Source organism: Nannobrachium achirus (assembly GCF_963921795.1).
Source record: "Nannobrachium achirus genome assembly, chromosome: 17".
NCBI classification, from domain to species: Eukaryota; Metazoa; Chordata; class Actinopteri; order Myctophiformes; family Myctophidae; genus Nannobrachium; species Nannobrachium achirus.
The window spans coordinates 31982588-32009814 of NC_137824.1; the positions used below are offsets into that span (position 1 = coordinate 31982588).

A 27227-nucleotide genomic window follows, 5' to 3' on the forward strand; every position below is an offset into this window, starting at 1 on the left:
ACTGTTAGGATTTAGAAGACATTTGTAGAATCGGCCTATATTTGGCCGTGGACCCCCATCTCAAAATATTTTGTTCCGGGGACCCCCAGAAGCAAAGATTTGAGTTAAAGATTTTCACTCTGAATTTGGTTCTTGCCTCATGCTAGATGCAGAATAGATACACGCTACCCAAACCTCTGATAAATTCCCTCCTCACCTCTCATTTTCTCACCTCCTCCTCTTTCTCTCTCTATCTCTCTCTCTCTCTCTCTCTCTCACTCGCAACACACGCAACACACGCACGCACACACACACACGCACACACACACACACTTAGAGACGGTACTTTCTCAGGAGCTCCGATTGCCACATGTACTTCCTCTCCGGAAAGTGCTCGGGGATCCTAATGCGGCGGAACTCCTGGATGCACTTATCCAGCTCCTGCTCCGGCGTCATCTTCTCCTTGTTGGCCTTCCTCTTGGCCGCCTCGCGCTCCCGCACGCCGAAGGTCCGCACGCGCAGCACGTCCGTCTTGCGCCGCATGTCGCCGTGCTGCTGCAGCATGTGCGCGGCGGGCCCTTTCCTCATGGCCCGGTCCAGCGTCTGGACGTTGTGCATGTTGTTGGGGGGATGCGGTGGCGGCGGCTGCTGCTGGCGCGTCACCGGCCCGCAGATGACGGTCCCCTGCGGGCAGTGGTGGAAAGTCACTGAGTACATTTACTTAAGTACTGTACCAGAGTGCAATTTTTAGGTATTTGTACTGTACTTTCCAATTTCCAGTACTTTTACTTGTGCTCCACTAAATCTGAGAGACGAATACTGAACTTTTACTCCACTACATATATTTGAAAACTTAAGTTACAAGTTACTTTTGACTATTATTCAAAAACCCTATATTCATTTTGGCCATTTGAAAATAGCCGATCTACGAGCTTACAATGCATTGTAAATCGGCTATTTTCAAAGGATTTTTTATACACTTGAAAACTTGTGAAATGGAACATTGTGCATAACGAGTACTACTGCTCTACTTTTGGTACTTTTGGTACTACAGTTTGATACCAACACATTTGCACTTTTACTCATTCGGGACTTCTACTTGTAACACAGAGTATATCTACATTGCAGTATTGAAACTTTTATGTAAAGTAAGAAAAATGTGAGTACTTTTTCCGCCACTGACCTGCGGGGAGCTGGCCTCTGACTGCGACTCGGAGCAGGACGTGGACAGCTCGTTGAGGGACGTGCCGCTCTCGCCCTCCCGCTCGCTCTTGTGGCTCTTGCAGCAGCAGTCACAGTGAGACGAGGACCACCTGGAGGGCCCACCTGCAACACATTTTGGGAGACAGTGATTTTATAAATCGCCGTTGTCGGGTGGACACCTTGTACTGTATGTCCAAAACCGTTTGTTTTGTATTTATCATTTTAAAAACGATTTAAACTAGTGAAAAAAGCCGATCTACAAACACCATGCCTCACATTGCGTGTAGATCGTCTGTTTTCACTAGTTTTGTGCGACAGTCTTGTATGATGAAGCAGGGCTTTACTTTATAAAAGAATAACATACACATTTGAAATTTGGAGATACGAGATTTCTGCCCAACAGTGACAAAATGATATTTTTTCACCTTTTTTTGCCAGAACTCAATGACTGCCATAATTGTTTTACGTCTTTGGTTCCCTGCCACGCTTTATGAGTGTTTTTACTATCCTTTGAAAAATCATAAAATATGATGGGAGTCCTCAAAAGATGCGCACGGATGTCGTGGAATTGAAAGATAATCCTTGTCTAGACACAACCATCTGTTTGAAAGATACAGGCTCTTGGGTCCACCTCGCTTTCCGCCACTCGTCCCTTAGACCAAGCTCGGGTGGACACCTAAAAAAAGGGAAAGCTGTTTTTGTTCCGGTTACGTCATCGACGTGTCAGGTGACCTTCCGGGTAGCCCGGAAATAATTGGTGATCCATAAGCTAGCGAACAGGTAGCTTCAAAATAAGGAACTCGTCCCATGGTGGCCTGGACCATTGGCCAAATATCATCAAACTTGTCACACGGCAGTAAATGAGTTTTAATCCTAACCCTAAAGCCGAGAATACCTGGGGCTCTATTTTCGTCCATGCCATACCCCTTATCCCTAAACGTCTTTGCCCCTTTTTGACTATTTATATATATTTTTTAAATTTTTCAAATAGCTGATCTACAAGCTCACAACGTGTCGATGTAGATTAGCTATTTAAGTATTTAAAAATGTTTTTCCAAAAATAAAGAAGTGCAGGGATAAGGAGTAAGGCATGGACGGAAATAGAGCCTCAGATCTACAAGATCGCCTGTGACCTTCTAGATCTGTTTTTTTCAGTGCATGACACCGTCGTGCGACTAAGTGTAGATCAGGCACAGATAACACCAACCCCTAAATCTAACCTCTGATCCATTCATAACCCTAACTCCAACCTGAATCCTTTCCTAAATTAAAGTCCACGCAAGGAGAAAGAAGTGCAAACACGCACACACACGCACGCACGCACACACGCACACAATGACATGTCAGTTGTCATAAGCATACATTACAGCAGATGTACGGTAAATATGCTGCTGCAGCAGCAGCAGCAGCAGCACTGTGTTGTGTGAGACACAATCATGCAGTAATTAAAGGGAACAGATTATGTTGCGATCAAACACGCCCTGACAAAATGTCCACGGCCACTTTAATGTCTTCCAAAATAATTTAGATGGCATGTTATTTAAACAGATGCTATGTTCATTGTTTACCATATGGTGTTGTACAGAATGTTATTTATTAGACTGATGCTAGGTTCTTGGTTTACCTGGAATCCTAGTTTCTTAAGGGACTGACTACACGGTCTATATGCATTCTACGTGATCGCATAGCGAGGCGTTGTAAGCTTGTAGATCTACCATTTATAATACTTTTGTGCGACACTCTTGTAAGAAGAAGTAAGGCATTCATTTACAAGAAAAAAAAACTAAAGTTGAAATACAGAGATGCAACGTTTCTGCTCGACAGCAACAATATAAGAAGGTGTAGGTTCTTGCCTTTGGCCTTTAACTACTGAGCTGGGGTAGCAGTGGTGGTAATATGCATATTCCTCTGTCAGATACGAAGAGCCCCAGAGCTCAGTAGAGCTCCGAGCAGTTCGCTAAGGCCCTCCCCGCGTCCCACGGCAGCGCTTGTCTCATAGCCAAAGCAATCGCTGCATCCTCGCAACGTCTCATTAAAACCATAACCTGGCCACCCCGTAATAATGAAGCCGGTGTATTGTTTCGGCGTCGTGGGGCATAAACCTCATTACTCCATATTTCAACTTTTAACGTTTCTGAGCGGTGCTCCTGGAAGGAGCTAAGCTCCAACATCTGGCTTTGTCCGGTTCCCAAAAGATGTCCGGGCCCCAAAAATGTGAAGCGTGGCCTACATCTGGCCTAGCCTACATCTTGGCACAAACGGCTCAAAGTGTGTTGTAAGCCCATAGTCCCATTGGCCAAGCTTCGCGGGAAACGCGGTGATTGGCCAGCGGGACGCTTGATGAAATTAACTCATAAATAGCACCACTCACTTCACACTAGGTATGTTTTACGAAAAATGTGGCTCATGTGTTGGCATCACAACGCATTTTGAGCTCGTATAGATCTGCTATTTTCAAAAATGTTGAACAATTTTGAATGTGAAAGTGGTTAGGTTTGTCTGTGGGGTTTAAAAAGTATTGAATCAGTTAAAAGTATTAGTAAGAGCTTTGTGACTAAATAGTAACTGCATTGGATCTACATACACATTTTTAAGTGATTTTAAGTGAGTGTTGGACACATACAGTACAAGGTTTCTGCACGACAGTACTTTCTGCTATTGGTACTTTAATTGTGGGCTCGCCTGGAAGGCGAGCACACGTATGTTATCTTCATTATTTATTTCTATACTATACTAGTCAGTATCCTCAAAACTTTGGCGCGATTCATCTCCTAAACGCTTACACCTTTCAACACCATTCAAATTTTTATGTGTTCAGCTTACTGAGGACAAGTGTGCGTGTATTTTTCATTTTGAAATGTTTTGTAGTATAATTATAAAAAAATAAAAATGTTTAACTTTAAGCACCCAATGCATTTTCAATGGGTTTAGACAGAGTGAGACATAGGAAAGGGACCCATGTTTATATTAAGTCGCTGTGGCTGCAATATTCACACTTCAGATATGCTATTTATATCAATGCGTTCACACAGGTCTGCTGTCTGATTTGATCCAAATGTCTAAGCTGTGTGATGTATAAAACTATAGTTATAGTTAAAACTATAAATAAATGTCCCTCTACACTCTACTGATTGACACAGCTGTGATTAAAGGCTTGGCTGTCATTGGCTGTTCTGTGGTGATGTAGCCTTACATAAGTCGGCCCTGCAGTGACAATGTGAAAGTCTCGGCAGAGACGTCTTCATGTAAGGCTAGTGGTGCTGCAAAGTAACCAAGTACATTTACTCAAGTATATACAAGTACTTGTACCTACAGTACAATTTTGAGGTACTTTTACTCTACTTTCCATTTTTGTTACATATACTCTACTATAAATACAGCATTTGACAGCTTCAGTTACTTGTTATTTTGCAGATTTTATTATTAATAAAAAAACATAGATGGACCACTTAATACTGCTATGAAGTTGATCTACAATGTGCACGCACGCACACGCACACACACACACACACACACACACACACACACACAGTTGAAATCATCAATTGTGCTTTTATATATATTTATATATATAAATATTTATATGGTTATGAATTAGCAAATTTAGCAGCAGTTTACTGATTGCCGGTGCAGCAGTATTTCATTGTAGAAGATAGCAGCAGAACAGTGGTGTCGTGTAGAATATCTCAATAATGATAGCAGCACAAATTATAAAATTTACGGCACAATTCAGCACTAAAGAATGACACCATTTTTATTATGTTTTCATCATATCTTACTTTCCATTTTTGTTACTTAAACTCCACTACAATTACAGTATTTGACTGCTTCAGTTACTTGTTACTTTGCAGATTTTAGAATTAATACAAAACATAGGGAAACCTGGAGGTCCTTGAGGGTCCATTGCTGGTTCCCAAAGTGTGGTTCGGTTACCCCCGAGGGTCCCTGAAAGGTTTCCAGGGGGTCCATGGCTGGTTGCCAAAGTGTGGTTCGGGTAGAGTACAGTAAAAGTACAGTAAGGTTCAGTAGAGTACAGTAAAGTACAGTAAGATACAGTAAAGTAGAGTACAGTAAAGTACAGTAAGTTACAGTACAGTACAGTACAGTACAGTACAGTACAGTAAGGTGCAGTACAGTATAGTAAGGTACAGTACAATACTGTAAGGTACTGTACCTTACAGTACCTTAAAGTATCCTATTTGTTGGGTTGGAAGCGAGCCCACACTGTTTCGAAGGAACAGTCTTTCTAGTTGCATTTTGATACCAATACTTTTGTACTTTTACTCAAGTACATTTTAATTCCAAACTTCTACTTGTGGCAGAGTATTTCTGCATTGCAGTATTGATACTTTTACATTAAGTAAAGAATGTTTGTACATTTTCCACCACTGTTCATTTAGAAAGGAACAGCTCCCAGCTACTGCAAACCGGATCCCATCGCTCATTTCAAAGAGCTGTTCAAAAGACTCGATTCGTTCGCGAACGTCCCACCTCTAGTCGGCAGAATAGACCCAAGAAGACATCATAATAAGTCATCTGTGCGCTGTGGAGCGTTGGCAACAGAATGGGGTCAGTGAGCAGTGGGCTGGTGCCAGGAGACCACACTGGTGCCCTGTCGTGACCCTCTGTCACGCAGGATGGATATGATTGGTGGAGCTCAGTGATTCTCAACGTGGGGTCCGGGGACCCGCAGGGGTCCTTGAGAGCAGGGACGTGCTGGGCCCCTGATTCAGCCCGGGAAAAAAGAGTTGTAGAGGCCCCTCATTGCGCGCTATAGAGAGAGATCTCTCTCTATAGCACTGCTGCTACTCAAAGATTTGCCATTTCAGATCATGACAAGTGACAAGCCAGTGGTCCAATTACATGAGTTATATTTTGTCGTTGTCGGGTGGAAACCGTGTATGTCCAAAACCGTTTGTTTTGTATTTATCATTTTAAAAATAATTTAAACTAGTGAAAACAGCCGATCTACAAGCACACAACGCCTCGCACCGCGAGGCGTTGTGTGCTTGTAGATCGGCTGTTTTCACTACTTTTGTGCAAACAGTTTAATTTTTACTTTTGTGCAAACAGCTAAATCTTTTCCTAATGGCCGGCCTGGACCGGCCGGGAATGAACCGGCCGTTCGGCCGTTGTCCCGCTTTTCCCAATGGCCAGCACGTCCCTGCTTGAGAGGGGTTCCAGGGGGGTCCCCTATTCATAATAATTGGTCCTCACCAATAGTCATGATAAAAAGGTACCATCTCACATCATCATTAGGCAGGTTTCTTTTTTCAAACAAGATTTGGGATTTGTGTTAATGCGAGAACAATGGCCTCCATTACAGCGTGCTAACTTTGCAGGAAGAGAAAGCATGCAGTTTCTATTAGCTTGGATTCCCGCATCAATGGGTAATGTCATAGTCAGCATTTCATTTGAATGTCACTGGTAGGCGGGTTTCCGAACTGTCCACCGCCCTCCTCTGAGACACAGTCTGAGTAGACCAAAATGGTACAATATTATAATGAGCATGATTGAGGACCAATTACGGTATATGAAGTCCTTTAAGGACCTTGCAGACCGAGTTTGAATGTAATAATTATTGAACAATGCGAGAAAACGAACACAGTATCAAAGTGCATTCACTTCTACTTGACAGTGATGGAAAAAACAAACCAATATGAAGTGAGCGGTGCTATTTAATAGTTAATTGTTTAGTACTTAACTAGTCCCTAGTACTATTACCCACTAGTAATATAAAGGTATAATGCTATATATTCTACACCTGTGCATGAATTTCAATGTGTACTTTTTGTACTGCTCATAATAAACTTTGTGGGTGTTTTCAGTGAGCCCACGCAGTTTCTCACTCACTGCATTTCTAGTTTCATTAAGCGTCCCGTGGAGAGAGAGAGAGAGATAGGGGGGGGGGGGAGATAGATAGATAGATAGATAGATAGATAGATAGATAGATACCGGTAGATACCGGTAGATAGATAAATAGATAGATAGATAGATAGATAGATAGATAGATAGATAGATAGATCGATCAATGGATGGATAGATAGATAGATAGATAGATAGTGGGTGTTTTCAGTGAGCCCACACAGTTTCTCACTCACTGCATTTCTAGTTTCATTAAGCGTCCCGTGGAGAGAGAGAGAGAGATGGGGGGGGGGGGAGATAGATGTAGACAGCCATTCTGGACCAAATGACACACCACATCAGACCAAATCATGTCTAATATTAAGTATAACAGACCTTCTCCTCCTACTCACCTAACTTCCTCCTGCAGTTTATAGAAACAGGAGAACACATTACTGCTGGTTGGTTGTCTGGTCTAGTTCTCTGTATGACAACATTCCTGGCCGATTGCAGGAGGGGGGCCCCGCCCCCAAGTCGAAAGGGAACTTCCGGGTTCTCTCTGTCAGGCATGCATATAAACGTGTTGCCAAGTCAATTTATTTACCTAAACTATCTTGTTTTTTTGCTTATTTATATTGCAAGAGTTGGCTTGTTTGGCTTATTTCTCTCACAAATTTTGGCAACACTGCCCAGCGCTGCAGTAAAAGATTATGACAATGAACTGAAAGGGTTAAACCAACGGAGGTTTTTTTTTCCAGCTGTCAGCTAGATGGTGCGGTGCGGTCATGGTCTCTTGATATGCAAGCCACCGCTATCTTCGATGTTTTTATTCTATCTACACCAGTTAATAGTATTGATGACATCCTTAACATATCCTAAACTCAGCAAACTCCCCAGAGAAGCAGCACGACCAACAACAACAACAACAACAACAACAACAACAAGGTAAAACTCTCATGCTAGCTAATTAGCATTGTTAGCTACGATCTTTTACTGTATGGTGACTACTACTCTTGTTACAACTAAGTAAAAGTTATTTTCACTTGTGACAACACAACATTGATTATAATTGAAATAAAAGCTCTTCGCTGTTGTGTTGTATCTGTGAATGCAATTGTTTTCTGTCTTTCAGACCTGTACTGTACGTCCATGCAGGACCAATGAAGCCAGATGTGAGGGTCGAGATCTCCTCATCATATTTATTGCAATAAAATATTTATACACACTTTTCTTTGACTTGTCCATGCCTTTTTTTTAACTGTTGAGGGTTTCAAATGTTGTACTGTATATTGTGTTATTGAGATAAGGAATGTTCCCAATGATGCTTTGAAGGAATGCTTTTAAACACTTGTCATTTTCAATTAATCCAGTTTGTTTTTGTATCTATTAAAGCCAAATGTATTCATTGTTTTGACGTGACAGTTTAGGATTTAATGATTAAATGAGCATTAAATATGAATGGATATTTATATTGCCTTGATTAGGATTAAATCGATGATTTACAGTGATATAGTGAAATGAACACAGCATAGGATGCACATAATAGGTGGGCTAATGTGTATTATGTCTATTCTGGAGTGGGTTGAGTTGTTGACAGGCCTATTTGTAAAAACATTAATGCATATCACACAACACAAGCCAACTGTGACTTCATGGTGACATCCCAGAAGAGTGGAGAATGGAGAAGATGACGTTTGACATGATCAACCAGCGTTCTAAAGGGAAAAGGTTTGCTAGCTAGAATCATACAACATTCGCTTCCATGAAATACTGATTAGGTTCAATGCTTGCTTTCAAATACACAAATCTGTTTATTTGTAGGCCTATATCAATTCAATTCAAAGGAGCTTTATTGGCATGAGAAGACATGTTTATATTGCCAAAGCAAGTGTCAAATAAAATAAAAACAGTTTAAAATGGCGAACATATAATATGACATGCAGTTGGAGGGAGTACAGCATTGTGTAAAAAGCTATGTCGCATTGTGACATTTTATATATATATACAGGGTATAAAGCTTTTGAAACCATTTAAATAGCGTTATTTTTTAAGAAGTTTGCATATGAAAAAAGGTAGTTTCATGACAGTACACTAGTACAAGGTCAACTAAAAGCATACGCCCAAGAAAGCCTATGGCATTGTTTCAATTGAGATCTCTTTTTTTTTCCTCCAACTCATAACATTGAATGACGGCAGAACGGGTGTGTATCGTCACAGCTCATTTATTTATCAGCAGAGTGGATGAGTGTTGCCATTAAGTGACATTGTTAACATAAGTTACAAAGTAAAATTACAAAGTAAAACAATCCCGTCTCATTAGTTAAGAGGAGAATCAGATCAGATGAACGTAAACAGGAAATCGCGCTACGATCAAGCCCAAAAAAGGGCTTCCGGTCGGAAGTAGGGGGCGTGGCCAGGCATGTTGTCTTATAGAAGGAACAGGTTTCTGTATCGTGCTCATCAACTACTGTCTTCATAATCGTTTGGCAATAGCCATTGTTGTGGGTTGGGGTGTGTGTGTGTGTGTGTGTGGGGGGGGGGGGGATTAGGGTTTCATTTCTGTGTACGGTAATGCATCGCTAGCTTTCATTCTAGATATGAAAAATCATACAACTAGGCCTATGTTTCATTTGAATGTACTGTACACAAAGACACTGAGACACAAACAAACATACACACACATGCACGTACGTACGCACACACCACAGACTACACACACACACACACACACACACACACACACACACACACACACAGAAACAACAATGTGCAGAGTAGAAATATGGTTTGATCGCTATGAAACAGCAATGTGTATTGTGTAGGAAACAAATGGACTCTTGGCATAGGCTTGACGGGGGAAAAAACACTCCTAATAGCTTTTCCGATGTAATGCTGCAAACTCAATAGCAATGATATCTCAGTGGGAGCAATAATTCAGCCATTAGCTCCTTCCAGTGCATACCAATTTATATCGAGCAGAGTTCAAGAGGGATTTTAACCCCTCTATATTCACTGTAATAATGACCTTATCGCCAGTGCTATGATTGCGTTGGGCTGATAGTGGGAGACACCCTAACAGCTTTTTAATGGCTAATCCATGAGTAAAGAGACCAATCAAAGCGCCAATTTCCCCCCACAGAAAATGAACCAACCCCTTTGGCACCATACAAATCATCGCTGTCGGGTGAAAACCACATATGTCCAAAGCGTTAAAAGGTTATTAAAAAATACTAACAATTACAAATTGTGTGAATAGAAAATAGACTTTCGTGCGATTATGATGAACTAGGGCATTAATTTAGCTTGGGGAAAATCACATAAAAAGTTGAAATATGGACATACAAGGTTTCTGCCTGACAGCAACAAAATGCAGGCTGGCGTTTTAGCAGAGGAAGAGCAAGCATATTGTTTCCAGTGGAGAAAGAAGTATACTCAGATACAGTACTTATAAGTAGCACCCCAGGAGCAAATATGTTAGTTACAAATGTTACAAATAGCAGATCTAGGGCTCACAACACAATGCGATGCAACGTGTTGTGAGCTTGTACATCGGCCATTCTCAAATGTCCGAAGTATAAAATAAGGGTTAGGGTTAATGCATGTTAATTCACTAAATCTAAGTAACTTGTAGCTGAAGTTGTGAAAAATAATTGTAGTGGAGTAAAAAAGTAAAATATTTGGCTCTGAGATGTTCAAAGTTAAGTTAAAGGTGATACACCATGAAATTTCACTTTTCCTATTGTAAAACCTTTTTTTGGGGTCCCACTAGCACCTTCTATCCTCACAAAGTCCCATTTCTGACCGTTGTGTCTTTCTCTGGTTTTGAGAAGGCGAAGGTTAAAAGTATCCCACGGGTTCTCAAAACAGGCTATCCAGATTTCCTGCCGATTGTGACGTCATCTGCCGATTGTGACGTCATCATAAAAAAAGAATCTAAAAAAAAGTTCAGGCCAAAGGTGGTACTGCAGCTGAAATGCTCTGAGAGCCATTCAAAAATGAGAGAGGCTCTCTATTCAGGAGTGGTAATTTAGCCTCGAACCTTTTGAAAAACGTTTTTGGGACATAAACAATATGACATAAATACTTTTAAATGCATGGTGTATCACCTTTAAGTTTTAAAGTATCACAAGATGGAAACACTCAAGTAAAATAATTGTACCACGAAATTGTACGTTTAAGTGTAGTACTCAAGTAAATGCACTTTCCACCACTGATTGTCTCTAAATGGATGGATGTGAGTCCAGAGGGTCTGCCTGTATGTCTAGGATTCCGGCCAGCAACCAATAATAGCATCATAAACTGTTCAGGCCAATGCAGGGAAATGAATTGTAATGTAGCCCACTGACAGGCAGGGAGGAGCCGGCTCTCGCACTTTGGTTCATCATCTCAACCACTTGACTCTCGCCTAAAATTGAACCTCAACGTAGTCTGCAGGGTTCGATTTGTAACCCCCCAAATCAACCCCCCCGCCCCCCAAATCCAACCCTGCAGGTCTGGTACGTACAGCTTCTTGATCATGCCAAAAAAAAAAGAATAATGGTGAATTGTGTGTCATGTGTAAAATGTGGCTTTTAAAGTGCACAGTGTGGTGTATCACTGGGGACGTCTTTAGATGTGATGGCCATTAAGACAGGACTCTGTAATAAAACCTTGCCAGGAAACGGCGTAGTCACAGGCGGGCAGTATTTAAACAAGTGGGTGTGTATTATAGACTATGGTATCTTTTCAGGGAAGCCATTGATTCTAATGTGTTTTTCTCAGATCCATAGAGCCCGCACAACGGATCATATTCCAGGCCCCATTAAAAAGGCTGGGGCTTCACTTCTGTGGCTGTGCGAGAGTGCACAGCTCACAAGTCATGAATAAGACGGGGATGGAAGCCAGTTGCTCTGCACTGTGGAAGGACGCGTGTTTTTTCTTTTTCAAAATCTTTATCCCACGATTTTGTAACTCATCTTTCACCTGGTTCCAATTGCCTAAGCTGTAATCTTGGGCGCTACTCTTCCTCTGCCAACCTGGCATGAGGAGTGAACCAGGCCGCTTCTTATCACCTGACAGGGGGGAGTTTCCTCGGTAGCAGTTCCTTTCCCCTCCATCAGGCTGGTAAAAATCATTTCAATAGCAGCAGTGCCACCTACTATTATTTTTTATAACTGGACAGGGGGAGGGGGGGTCGGGGTGAGAGAGGTCAAGAGAGGAAGGGCAGGAGAGAGAGAGATAGAGAGAGAGAGAGAGAGAGAGAGAGAGAGAGATAGAGAGGGAGAGAGAGAGAGGGAGAGAGAGAGAATGTTACATGGATATTTCCAACTTCTCCGTCTCTCTTGACAGTGTGAATTTGCAGCTCATTGCTCATGAAAGGAAGGAAGCGGTTGCGACTTTATGCAAACATTTCAATGTTTACATGTCTGAATGTTTCTTTTTTAATTTGAACACAAAAGAAGCAATTAAGTCAGTAAATGGGTGGATGTAGGAGTTGGGGATTGAATGCAGTGTTCTGTGACACAAACACTCACATGCAAATGTCAGTGGATTTATCGCCAGGATGATATTGTTTGCTTTGTCTCTATATTGACTCATCCGTGTTTGTGATGAAGGAGAGGGTGGATGGATGTGTTTCTTTTAACAACCCATTCATCTCATGCTTTTGTAATCATGTAATATATGAGATACATGGCAACATATTGAATTCTCCACCATGATTGATAGATTTGAATTAATCATTGTACTAGTTTATAGATAGATAGCTGGACGGACGGACAGACAGATAGATAGATACTGTAGATCACTGTTTCCCAAACGGTGGTCAAATGGGTCACGGACTCGAACTTGGGTCACGACTCGAAATCTTTTTTTCTTCTACAAAAAAAAAAAAAAATATATATATATATATATATATATATATATATATATATTTCCAAATATAGAATATCTTTTGAAATATATAAATTTATTTAAGAAATTCCATAAATAAAATATATAAAACATATAATAATAAATAAGTAGTGAAAGTAGTGAAAATAACCAATCTAAAAACTCTCAACGCTGCGCCAGCTTGTAAACCTGCTAGTTTCACTATGGGTCTCGGGCGAATGTCTAATTTCTCTTTTGGGTCACAACTTAAGTTTGGGAACCACTGCTGTGGATGATGAACATAATGAAAAACATTTGGTCCACAGACACCATCATATCGTTCATCAGATCGCCTTAGAAATGTGAGTCAGAAGTCTGTAAGGACAGCAACAAAGGCAGACAGACAGAGGAAACCCCACTGGGTTGAACTCTTCTTCAAGGCATTGTGCAACATCAGCGAGCTGTAACAGCAATCCAAGCAATTCATTGCATGCGGTGTCTTCAGAAACCCAAACCCTGTCAGCCTCTCAAATATGAAGGATCCAATCTCGGTGGTAACATGCTCCGTGGCCCCAATCTAAACAGATAAAAATAGGTTTGGGGCACAAAGAAACCTTTCAAGAGCTAAGCCGCCTGAGTCAGACCAAATCTTGCTGAACTTTTGAATTTCAGAAGATATAGGTTTTGTTTGTTTATTTGCTCACTCGCTTGCTTGAAGTCACTTTTTTGCGTGCCGTCTTGTCTTCCCACAACAAAAGCCTGCATTGCTGAGCGGTGTGAATAATCCAGTAAAGACACTTTCATTTTCAAACACTGGAGTGATGACATAATTATGCATGGATTTATTCCAAGCCCATTGTATATTCTAGCCTTTGTTACAAAACAATCAGAAGACAGAATATACACAAAGCTCCAAACCAAACTGTAAAACCCCAAAACCTTGTCATATTTTTTAAAGCCAGGCAGAGTTAATCTCATATCATGTAAGCCCTAGTGGACAGTAACTACAGTTACTTGAGTACTGTATCTAAGTACAGTTTCTGAGTATCTGTACTTAAATACTTGTATTCTTTGATTTTTTTAAGCTTATGACTACATTTTAAAGACAAATATTCAAATACCCCTCCGTTCACTCAGATCAACTAACACAGGGAAGCTGACAGAACCCTCGCTAAAAAACCCAGGGCAACGATCCACTCGTCCTAGACTCTTCACCCTCCTGGAATAAACTTTGGAATAAACTCCCCAGTGCAATTAGAACCGCAGACTCACTCCCTTGCTTCCGCCGTGACCATACATGTCATTTAGATACTATTACCTTGTTTACTGTAAATCGCTCTGGATTGAGAGCATCTGCTAAATGCCTAAAATGTAAATTGTAAATATTGTGCTTTTGACTCCCCCACATTTCTATGAATGAACCCCCGATACCCAAACCCAACATTTCTACAAATGCATTGATATGAATAATCCAGTACTTTGTACAAATTCGACTGAGCAACTTTCTCTTGGAGTTGAGTATCTGACCAAGAGTACCCACACTGGGAGCGTGTCGCTGTTACTACATGTCATCTTTTCAACACCCGACTCTAACCCTCACCCTAACCTTAACCTCCGTGGAGTGAGTCGCTAACCCTCCGGTCGAAATGATGGGTGTTCGCAAAAGTGAGATTTCCCCCCATACTTTGACTGGGGTTGAGTACTACTTTTCCCACCACACTGCATCATGTAAGCAGGCAGAGATCTAATGTTAGATACAGCTCTATTTTCTATCTGCTTCCCATCTCCAGTTACCCAAATGATTTTGTCCTGCCACTGCCTCAGGATGAACATTGTTTATGTGCTTGTTAACTCTTTCTCAGCCTGAACGCACTATTACGCAATTTTGCGCAAGAGCCTCCCAGCCGACACGCACTTTTACGCACTTTTTTTTTTTTTTTTTTTTTGAAACTTCAAAGCCTTCCCCAACTTCTGACATTGTTTGGAGTGAACCACATCAAAGGAAAGCCTCAAATCACCAGCCCAAACACAAACCAGCTGTCTCAGATCAGAGAAAATCACATCACATTACCACAACAATCACCAGACACAAGAGCTGTGGGAACCGTCTTGGCATTCTAGCCGAGTGAGAGCAATTGAGATGGCTGATTGATAAAAAGAGAGAGAGAGAGAGAGAGAGAGACACTGAGAGACACTGTGCGTGTGTGTGTGTGTGTGTGTGTGTGTGTGTGTGTGTGTGTGTGTGTGTGTGTGTGTGTGTGTGTGTTTGAGGAGAGGAAAAAAGAGAAAGAGCTAGTATTTTTTTTTTTTCTCAAATCACCAGCCCAAACACAACAAACTGTCTCAGATCACAGAAAAACACATCATAATTATATTTACCTTTTGTATAGTCCATCCATAGTTTGTAGTAGTAACAGACAGTAGTAAAAGTAAGAACCATGACGATCCAGTAAAACTTTTTGTAACGGCTGTAGAAGTATAGTCCTCAGTAGTATACTAAAGCACTAAACTAAACCCCCCCCCCCAAACACATGGCTGATCCTTGCCGTGAATGCCGTACATCCAGCAATCCCAGGCCTGGGGAGGACGGTCATGTACCAAATCACCATGGTAACACAAGGTAACACAAGCTGATTGGCCACACAATGGTAACCATGGTGATTTTAGTCATTCCAGGGCCCAGGACGAGAGAGAGTGTAGCAGACTCTCTATGTCTCTCGACCACTCGCTCTGCCACACCTCTCTCTCTCTCTTGCTCTAATTTCCCTCTCTCTCTTTCTTAGTAAGCGGTCTTTCACTCCCCGTGTCTCTATGTCTCTCGACCACTTGCTCTGCTACACCTCTCTCTCTCTCTTGCTCTAATTTCCCTCTCTCTCTCTCAGTAAGCAATCTTTCACTCCCCGTGTCTCTATGTCTCTCGACCACTCTCTCTCTCTCTCTCTCTCTCTTTTTTTTCCCCAACAGCTGACATTGTTTGAGGTGATCATCACAGTAAAGTCTCAAATCACCAGCCCAAACACAACAAACTGTCTCAGATCACAGAAAAACACATCATAATTATATTTACCTTTTGTATAGTCCATCCATAGTTTGTAGTAGTAACAGACAGTAGTAAAAGTAAGATCCAGTGTTGTTGTTGGTAGTGTGAGCCAGGTCTCACAAGCCAAGCTAAAAGAGAGGCGTCAATTGGGTATGGCAAGCTATGGCAGCTCACATACCTTGGCTACAGGGGGAATATAATAAAATGTACTGTAATCGTGCCTGTTGGAAAGGTATGGCAACATGACTGGTGTCTTGCACGCCGGGCCTCGCGCGCGTGAAAGACAGCTTTTTTTTTTTTTTTTTTGCCATACCTTTTTTTTGCCATACCTTTTTTTTTCGCTGAGCTAAACGCCCTGCTCGATCGGCCGTGGTCCGCGGACCACCGCCGATCGAGCAGGGCGTTTAGCTCAGCGGCGTCAGTTCAGAAAAAGCTAAGGTTGACGCTGGAATGTCTTTACAAGATTAGGAGCATATGTATCACTGACGCTTGGATTCAGCCGTCCTGGGCCCTGGAATGACTAAAATCACCATGGTTACCATTGTGTGGCCAATCAGCTTGTGTTACCTTGTGTTACCATGGTGATTTGGTACATGACCGTCCTCCCCAGGCCTGGGATTGCTGGATGGACGGCATTCACGTAGCAGCAGCCATGTGTATGGTGGGGGGGGTTTAGTTTAGTGCTTTACTATACTACTGAGGACTTGCTGGATGGACGGCAATCTCTCACCGTGTCTATATGTCTCTCTACCTCTCGCGGAAAAAAAAGGGAGAGAGAGTGTGTAGCAGACTCTCTATGTCTCTCGACCCACTCGCTCTGTTACACTGCTCTCTCTCTCTTGCTCTAATTTCTCTCTCTCTCTCTCTCTGAGAAAGTTGGGGAGAGAGAGATTGATTGATTGATTGATTGATTGATTGATTGATTGATTGATTGATTGAAGACTTTATTAGAAGTTTGCATAGGAAAAGGTACAGTTTCATTCACTGGTACAAGGTCTACTAAAAGGAGATCCATGAAAATACTAGGCTTATTTCCATAGTAAACCATATATCTCATATAACATTGAATGACAGACAAATAGAACACAGTACTATGCAGTAGATATGTAAAGAAAAACAAAAAAGAAAACAGTAAGAGTGCACGTGTGCGTGCGCATGCCCATGTTCGCGTGCACATGCATGTTGCACGTTGCAGAGGGGGGGGGGGGGGGGGAGAGAGAGAGAGAGAGAGAGAGAGAGAGAGAGAGAGACAGTGACACAACGTAAACACATGCACGTTGCGTGCTCGTGTGTTTATTGATGTAAGAGACATGCATCAGACTGCATTCTGAGATAGACAGCGCCGCCGTGTGGATGACAGGCGTGCCTGCATCCACTGCTATCAGTATGGACCAGAGCCCTTATAGGTCTATTGTCCACATAACTTGAGGGATTGAGCTGAAATGTGCCTTTATACTTGAAAAGTCTGTAAAACACGTATTTGTTTACCCATTTGTTTGAAAACATACTGCCTGATGCATCATTGAAGCCAAAAATAGAAGGCTGAAAAGAGTTATGTTTGATAGCATCCTTTCGAAAACATGTATTCAGAAAGCTGTTTTGGTGATTACATCGCCTACAAACAGCCCTATTTCTAAACAATAGAAAATGATAGCAACTTACTACTTGGCGGATTTGTAAAGAGGGCGAATTGATCTTTCCATACGTATATGGAAGTTGGTATATTCACAGTAGAATGAATAGATATTCTATTTATTATACTAAAAAGTCGTTTATCTCAAAATGTCTATGCAAAAAGGCTGTTTTGATAGCAAAACAATCTTTATAAAGTTGCCATTTACTAGACTATAGAACAAGATACAGATTTTCTAGTTTGATGTATCGGAAAGAGCGCGAGCAGGCCTTTCCAGTCATATGGGTGTGGTGTGCAATACACTCTACAGACGATGCGTAATCGTCCCCCAAAATGAGTGAAAAATCCGGCAGTAGAGACTTAGAGCCAGATTTAAGGGGGCTGAGAAAGAGTTAACTCGCAAATTAGGCCAGAGTGTCCTTGCAGTGGAAAAAGACTTGTCTTATGAAACCAATGCCAGTCCTAGCAGGGAACTCATTATTACCTCCTTGAGTGTCAACCTTTCAGCAGGTCTCAATCTATCTCCATATACGTAGAACCTCACCCTCCGCTGTTAGCTCTGAGATGAGGTCCTATGTGCTCAATTCCTGCTGGGATAGAATTCAGCCACAGCCCTTTTCGCCACATCGAATCCAAAAAGTAAAGGTAGTTCCAGACACTTAAAGATGTTTAAAACTAAACACCGGCACATACAAAGTTTACGTTGAGGTTGGGGAAACTGTTAAAATTGCTTATGTTGTCAACCTGTGCCATGTTTTCCCATTCAACCCAGAAAACCCCCCGGCGGCAGGTGTCGGTACTGCTCCCGATTCTGCTACAAGGGGAAAACATGGCACATCTTTAGGTGTCTGGAACTACCTTTACTTTTTGGATATTATTTGGAAAGGGTGATCTACACGGCTGTGGACAAATTCTACCCCAATCGGTATAGAGGACTATAGGATCTCATCCAGAGCTAACAGTGGAGGGTGAGGTTCTATATGGGGCTAGTCTCATAATAATATACCGTATGTCCATAATATTTGCACACATTTGAATATCAGAGTCCAAATTACGTCTGCTCATCCACACTATGCTCCTGAAGCAACCTTTAATCATATTCTAAATGAAAACAGAGCTAATGACATCAACAAGATGTTCATCTAAGAAGAAGGGCTCATAGTGACAACCCAAGGGCAGACTGACACTCATGCCGCCGGGTACTTGCTGCCTGCAGAACCGAGTTACAATTCCACTGGCTGACGGACGGTGACAAGTGGGCGTTGTCCTCACCCAGAGTCAGAAGGGTGACCGACTGAGTGTCTCCCCTGGCAGAGAAATGAACAACCCCGGCTCTGAGTGTCTCCCTGATGGAGAAATAAACAACCCGGGCTCACAGATTGGAATGTGCTGTGTCCTCCCTCCCCACAGGCCTGACCCCTAGCCCAACCCCACAGCCTCCCATCAACAAGTACTGATGGAGGCAGATGAGGCAGGGAGAGAGCAAGGGAGACAGAGGGAGAGAGAGGGAGAGGGAAAAAGGGAGGGGGGAAAGAAGGAGGGGGGAAAGAGGGAGGGAAAAAGGGCGAGAGCGTGTCTTGGAGAGTATTTGAGAGCGCTTGTCATCACATAAATGTTTCACAGCAGGTGGTGTGTGTGTGTGCATGTGTGTGTGCATGCGTGCATGTGTGTGCTTGTTGGGGGAGTTCTCTCCCTGTCAATGCAGAGGATAGGACATTGAGAGACGCGGTGGGTGTAAAAGTCCAACCTCCGTCATCAGCTCTTCCGTTCATCTCTGAGGCAGTGGCCTAGACCGCTTCGGTCCCAGCGCGCGAGGAGGAATCCTCGCTGGGACCTTAAACGCTGTTGTCATTTGTTCTCTAAATTGGCTGCCTTGCACCCGCAGGTGTACAGACGCCAATGCAATCACTGCCTTACAAAGACATCGTTCAGAGGCTTGGACGCGATCAATGATGCAAATAACCGTTGTCCCGTAGAATATAGCTGATAAAGCCGAGGTAGAGGTCAGGCCGGGTGTTAAAGAACGACCAGCAGCCAAAAATGCCACGCGACCGCCGCAGCTGCTAATTGGCGTGGATGAGATTCAGGGTCGATGGGATTGTTGCTGGCTGGCTTTGCGCTTTACTTCATTTATATCGAGGGAGGGATGGAGGAGGTGTCCTGTCCTCACAGCGTCCCTCCTGCATACCAACACCAGGGATCCCGACTGACACTCTCAGCATCATGGCATTTTAGCTGATAAATAAAATGTACATTTCTGTAATGCACAGGGCAGATATGACAAATAGCTTATATAAAGCCAATCAATGAAATATTCAACAAAATAACTGATAATGACAGGTGCCAATAACAAAAATAAAAATGTTCTACTATGGTCAAAAAGGGATATAATAAATTGATATATAAAATTGTTACAAATAACAAAAAGAGCAGATCTACAAGCTACAAGCATCAGAAAGAGAGAGCTCAGACTATGAACATTGTTTTGATTTTTTTTTGAAAAACACATCTATACTATAATTTTGCGAATGTCTGTCTGAGTGAGTGAGTGAGTGAGTGAGTGTCTGTCTGTCTGAAACAGCGTTTCTCCTCGGTGGCTGGAGCAATTGATCTGAAATCGCATCACCATAAGCATATGAACACACCTGACATAACTGTGAAGCCCGTTTGTCACTTTCACAAATCGTATGCTGTATATTAGCATTTTTATGGTGTATCTACTATCTATTCTGCATCTAGCTTGAGGCTAATCTATTCTGCATCTAGCATGAGGCAACATGTTTAACCAGCTCTCTCTCTGTGTGTGTGTGTGTGTGTGTGTGTGTGTGTGTGTGTGTGTGTGTGTGTGTGTGTGTGTGTGTGTGTGTGTGTGTGTGTGTGCAGGCAGGCAGGTGTGTGTGCAGGCGGGTGGGCGGGCGGGCTGGGGGGGGGGGGAACAGTATCTCTGTAGCCATTAAACGAAACGGGTTTCTTACATTGATGCTCCTACATCATGCAAGCACCAGTTAAAGTTACTTTCCATCCCTCATATACTGTGTGCACAGTGCACATCCCATAACCCACACACTGCACATCATTTTGGAGCTCATATCTTTGAACGGGTAAGGGCTAGTTCCTACTAAATGCCCAGATTAGTGATGCCAGGTTGAAAGTGGATAAAAGAGTGTGGATAATGATGATTATGATGGAAATGTCACATTTTTGTTCATTTCATCCAGCTGCTTAGCCTGCTTTTATGTACATGAATGGAAACGATGATTCAGTGCTTCTGCAAAATAATTAAAATTAGCTCAAATCATTGCGATCGGGCGATTATGTAATAATTGTGACAGCCCAGCTCCATCGTGGGTATAGGCTAGCTCTGATATGACAGTGACCTTGTGTTTCTGAGATCACAAAGGCTGTGTTATGATTTCCTTGTTTCTTTGTTGTTTTGTTTTTATAGAGGGCCACCAAATCCAATCCATAATGACGATTGATTACATTTGAAAACAACAACTCTCCCCCTTTTCCTTCTGGAGCTTTTCAATACACTGTAAATAAATACTCCAGAGGTGAGGACGCTTGTCTACATGGAGTGATGGAGCATCCATGGTTCAGCGGAGGCTCGCGTCCATAGACTCCATATGTCACTTCAGACCTCTTTAGACTTATGTGACTTTATTCATAGGGGCTCCATTCATCTCTCGTAAGCACCGCCGATCCATCCAGGCTGCAACCAGGCTCTCGGGGAGGCCTGGGACGGCCCAATCTCAGCCTCCATTACACCCAAGCAATTGATTACCTTCCCCTCTCTTGCTGTCGGTCTTGTGGCCATTGTTCAGAGGCCATTATGGCCACAAATCATCCCATTCACAGGCCAAAAGAAGACTGCACATTTATATTAACGGAGCACATGGAGAGCGCAATCATTCTCCATCTATGTGTGCCTCCCGTTTTGACAGACACCATTTCACGGCTCTTTCAGAAGAGGGAAAATGAAATTGTGTCTGACATTACCTGCACTGCTGTACAATGATTATGTTCTCTGCCACAGTGATGTGGAAGCAATATTGTCATTGTTCCGAGGCCATGTTATTCCACAACAGTAATAACACCTAATCTCCTCTTCTGAATTTCCCTCAGCATAAATGACGACAACAAAACAAAGTTTCTCCCTATGGAAAACATGCCGTATTGTTTCAAGCAGTAGGTTAAAACAGACATTAAACAAAAGGCTAATGCTTTTAATCATCTTGTCAATTTGGCTTAATCTCTTAGGCAATTTAAAATGGGACATTGCTTGTCTTTGATAATAAGTTGTAACTCTCCAGTGGTTTAGTAGAGACACGGTAATATTTTGAGAGCTCAGATTGCTTTTTAATTAGGCAACATTCTTCCCACCCCCCAGAGATAATTAGTATTATGGAGCCTGGTCCCAATGCAAATAGGAGGTTAGAGCCATTTATCACCATGGCAATAATGTTGTCACTAATAATCTACAACCTAAACGTCCTCATCATAATAAATGACCTACATTTCGGCTGAACAAATAAACTCAGAGGTTCATGTCTGCCACAGTGAACGCCTCTCCTGTCTCCTGAGCATGCATGCTTGACAGTCAGCTTCTCCCAGCACAAAGCAATGAGCCCATGATCACGACAAGATGATTCCAGAGCTTCCAATCACTTGAGCCACCACTTCAAATCCTGTTCATTCTGGCACACATGGGAAATGCGCTTTCTCTCATAACACTTTAAATGCAAATCATACATCGTTCCTTTCCAATATGGTACTTTTCCTACTCAAACCATATACTTAACCTCAATATGTCGCGGGAATTCTCAATCATAGTCAAGTCGTGCATGCTTAATTTAACAAGTCATACGCCGGTGCAGCAAAAATAGCAGATCTACAAGCTCATAACGCATCACTTCGTGGCGCATTGTGAGCTTGTAGATTGTCTATTTCATCATACTTTATGATGGCGTCAGACTTGCTTCATGCATTGACATTGCCCTCTCCTGATTAATTCAAAGCATCAGAGTGTCTTTCTCGGAGACAGAAAGGAGACACCAAACATGCATTCCTTGCTTGGCAGGACTGCAAATAATAATTGACAGTACAATGTCTTTACGTCAAAAGCGACAGAGTCCACCCCACTGTCGCAACAGATGAGCCATTATCAGCCACTCAGTCCCCGAGGCCAAGCAGTGAATCAGCGAATGTCTGCTTGGGCCCTGTTGGTGTCATGATGCTGAAAGGAGTCAGTGAAGCCTGCAGGAAACAACTGGTGCATTTGACAGGAAGTATGTGCGACTGGCAGTGAGGAACCCATCGGTCTGGGAGGGTAACTCCCAATTTGTTTAGCTACTGCATTGCACCGTGCTGCTCTTTTAACAACACGTCCGAAACAAACACAGAAATCCACACTCCCGGCTTTTCGCCTTCGTACAAGCCAAGTGGGAGCTTGCAGCAGCACCAGGCAGGCAGCACACGCTGCTGAAAATAAAACACATCTGTTTTGAGTGCTCCCAGCGGCGCACTTGTCTCCATTCATTCTTGGTTCAAGTCTAGCTGACCCAGGTCTGCAGCCTGCGCCCCACATTCCGAATCAGGTTACAGTATCGCTTTGAACAGGGGAGATGGGCCAGGTTTGGTCCTGAGGAGTGAGGACTTGCCTGTCAGTCAGTCCATCATTATACGATAAGCCCGCCTGTCTCTTAACTCTCTCTATCTGCTTCCTCTCAGCTTCATCTTGTCTGCTCTCCTTCAATTTCTCTGCTGTCTTACTGAGCTTATTCTCTCTCCCAAACTCACCTGCTCCTTTACTTACTTTTTCTATTTTTGCTCTCTGCCCCCTCCTCTCCCTCTCGCTCTCTCCTTTTTGCTCTCTCCCTGTCTCCCTTTCTTCTCTTTATCCCTCTCTCTCTCAGTCCATCTCCCTCCCTGAGTACTCTCTCTCTCTCTCTCTCTCTCTCTCTCTCTCTCTCTCTCTCTCTCTCTTCCTCTCTAGTCAGGTCTCATGCAACTTTTACTCTCTCACTTGCACTCAATCACCCATCTGGCCATCTGCTCTCCCTTACTGTATGTCCCTCTCCATTTTGACTTCCCTTCTTAGTGCACTAAGTATGAGTCTGATCCTCTCTCCTCTTTGCTCTGTTCTCTAAATCTTTCATGCACTTAGGGCTGTCACGATTATGACATTTTACTTCATGAGATTGAATGATTTAATTGTGTTTTTGTTGTTGACAATTACATTTCTGTTTGGCTTGTAGGCTTTGCAAGTTGTACATGGCGGCATAACCTAAAAAGGCTATACAAAGAAATGACTGACATATTTGACAACTTTATACTTAAAAAAGAACATTGATAGTGAGCTTGTAGATCTGCTATTTCCACTATTTTAAAATATATTAACTTTTTTCAACATGCAAACGATTATGACGATGATGACAAACATAATTGCGATTATGTTTGTGACAGGCCTACATGCACCTTTTCTCCACCCCCTATAGGCGCAAACGCTAACCTGCTTTTCCCTCTTGCCCCAGGGATCTATACTTGGGAGTTGGGACCCTCCTGTTTTCCCTCTAGCATAAATATTGTCACCAAAAAGAGCAGATCTACAAGCTCACAAAGTGTTGTGTTGCAACGCATTGTGAGTTTGCAGATCTACTATTTCAGCTCAGAATAGGGATCTTAAAGTGGGTAAGCTGTCCTATGACAGTGACAGTGTCTATTGATGGGTCTAGGTACTGTTCTCCTTAGGTTTTGATGGTGGTTTTAATATGTCACACTTACTTGCTTTGACAATGTACGGTCTATCATGCCAATAAAGCCGCTTTTAATTGAATTTAAGTGAATTTAATTGAATGGTGGAGTGACAAAACGTGGCTTGGCTGTGTGAATATGAATAGTGAAGTCAAAGCATGCCTCTGTGTTAGAGTTAGGCCTACATTAAGACTATGGGCACTTCATTAGCGAACCATATGCCTTTATGTTTCTCAACCCACCCTCCACCACCAACCTTGACCTAGCAGCTCCATTTGCTTCAGGTTTCCAAAGGGAGCCAATCGGAATTATGAACAAAGTGCTTTTTAATTGGCCATATGTTCCAACTTCTCCCTCCTCAAAGAAATGAATTAGTCAAATTAGTGGCTGTAATGATGGCAGTTATTGCCAAACTTTGTCTGTCCAATTTTTTGTGTGAACATCTAGCAGCACTGAATGAGGATTTTTTTTTTTTCCATGCCAAATGGTATTAAATTATGCATAACATATGCCCCCTTAAGCTGCCTGCATCCAGGCAGTCATCCATGTTTAAGTACAGTGTGATGCATAACCACAGGGATTCCACATCCTACTGTACAGTGACTCACATCCCCTGAAACCAGAGGTCAGGGCTGCCTCTAATGTCGGGCAGATTAAAAGTCATCCTCTCTGTAAAAAGATGTGAAAATGAGAGTCAAGGGTATGAGAACCGAGCCAACCATGCCTCCTGGCGGTGTGTGTGAGCCAAAGTAGGCGCTTAAGCCACATTTTCACATTTGGACCATCCTCCTCGTGTAAACAAACGTGCCATGCCTCCCAAAAGCAATGCATCTTCTTTATTCAAAACAAAAATATATACACTTACGGTAAAAGACATACTGTGTGTAATTGGACCAGACTCTGTCGTCCGCGTAGTGACTGATGGGGGACGCGGTCAGCGACGAGTTGCAGGCGACGATGTGAAAGCCGCTCTCGGACAGCATGTCGAAGGCTCTCTCCAGGTGTCTGAACCTGAGGTAGACCCTGCACGTGTAGCGCTCCGGCGGCCTGTCCGACTCGCGGCTCTCGCTCAAGGTGTCCCCGAACACCTCCTTGGCCAGGCCGATCCTGCCGCTGATGAAGATCCGCGGTACTTTTTTGGGCGCTGCTGCTTTGGCATCGATGTGACCCTCTCTGCCCCCCGCGGTGGTGCAGGTCCCCTTGTAGCCCACCGTGATGTAGCCGTACCGCCGGTCCAGCGAATAGGACGAGTAGAACCTGGGGTCGCTGCCCTGCGACGGCTCGTCGAAGTCGCTGTAGTAGCAGTCATCTGGAACTAGTTTGGACTCGTCGGAGGACAAAAGTTTGGCCAATTCGGGCAGCTGGAAGTATTCCGCCTCCCGTTTCAACCTGCCTCTCTCGGGGAAGTGGTCTGGCAGGACGATCTGCTTGTCTCTGAGGTAATCCAATACGTACCTAAAGAGAAAGCCGTCCCTGTCGACGAAGTACCGTCCCCTAAGGTCCCGCGACAAGTCATTTGTAGAGCCCTTCTTGTTGGAAAACAGCTTTCCAAGTAAGGAATTCGGGATGCTCGTCAAGGTGGTGTGCCGGGTGTAGTAAACCTGTCCACCTACATTTAGTTCAATGACATCTGATGGTGGGTTCTGGACTGACCCTTCCTCTTTGGCAGGCTGGGTTTTGCAGTTCTCACTCAGTGCCATGTTCAGTTCTTGCACAGAAATCCCAGAGTCTCAGTCAACGGAGCGCAAATGTTCCAGAAGTTCAGCAGCATATGGGATGCAAATGCATGCTGCCTGTCTGCGCCCTCACACCCACATAGCAGCGCCGATGCAAAAATCCTGCCTCACGAATGTCCACGAGAATCAACCCTCCAAGGTGTGCCCATATCTTTTTTTAACCCCGTGCGTAAACGTGCCTATCCGCGGTGCCTGCCTTCTGCACAGAATCGATTATTTCAACTACAGAACGCATCATGTTACACACATCTGCTACCACCAGTCATGGCTGTAACTTCATACAACTGCATGTAATCCTCTCTTCACACAGACATTTTCCACGATGAGGAAATGTAAAAAAAGAGGCTATATATTATTATTTTTGCCTTTGGTTTTTAAGGAAAAGGTTCACCTTCGTGCGTTTGGATCCTCTTCTAATTGGTCCACGGTAATTGGAAAGCTGTGCCCCTCGTTGTGCTAATATGCATCGCTTTCCACAAAAATGTGGTGCTGAAACTGAGACTCCGAGGTCGGCTACTGGGAGAGGTGGTACGATGTGGGACCCCTGTGCGCACCCGCCATCTCTCCAAAGTGCAGTACGGTGGAGCGCCGCGTCGTGCGTGCACAGCGCGGCACAGCACACAAGATGATGTTGCTCCAAGCTGGGAAAGAGAGGGGGGGAAAAACGTCCCGTGAAGTAACGTCTTACATCATCTTAAAGGCAAATGACATTTAGGTTGCTGAACGGTCGACGTAGAATAAGTGAGTCCATTGTTGTGAAAATGTCTAATAGACATTAGAATATTATAGGTAGACTATATGTTACATTATGTTGATGTCATTGAAGGGGTAGTGTTAATTCAGCTGATGCAGGTCTTTTTAACCTTGAGTTATTTTTGTTTGTTTTAGGACATAGGGCCTATTTGAACCATCACTGTTCAGACAACAATGCAACAACAAAAATCCAGAGACTCAGTGAGTTGCAACTTGCAAGAGATGGAATTCAATACCCAAAAAAGCATCCCAAGTAATAAAAGTCTTTAGACCTATATAGCCTATTTGGTATGTCTGTATTTTAACTTAAGTTGTCCTAATTAGTGTGGTTGCTATATAACACACAATTGTTCTAGGTCAGAGAAACTTTTTGCCAGCTATTGTGAACCTCTTTATTTATTAACATTTTGACTGAAGTTATCTGGGTTGAAAATTC

General features: G+C 43.0%; 1 protein-coding gene across 1 annotated transcript; it reads right to left on the reverse strand.

Annotated features, from left to right (window-relative positions):
- Positions 1 to 312: 312 nt before the first annotated feature.
- On the reverse strand, positions 313 to 26005 carry kctd16a (potassium channel tetramerization domain containing 16a; the record flags this gene model as incomplete). Its single annotated transcript, XM_080746356.1, has 3 exons — positions 25168 to 26005; positions 1163 to 1305; positions 313 to 663 (listed from the first exon to the last, which is right to left on the reverse strand). Exons 1-3 carry the CDS (start codon positions 26000 to 26002, stop codon positions 313 to 315), a joined length of 1329 nt encoding a protein of 442 aa, XP_080602482.1. The 5' UTR covers positions 26003 to 26005.
- Positions 26006 to 27227: the final 1222 nt, after the last annotated feature.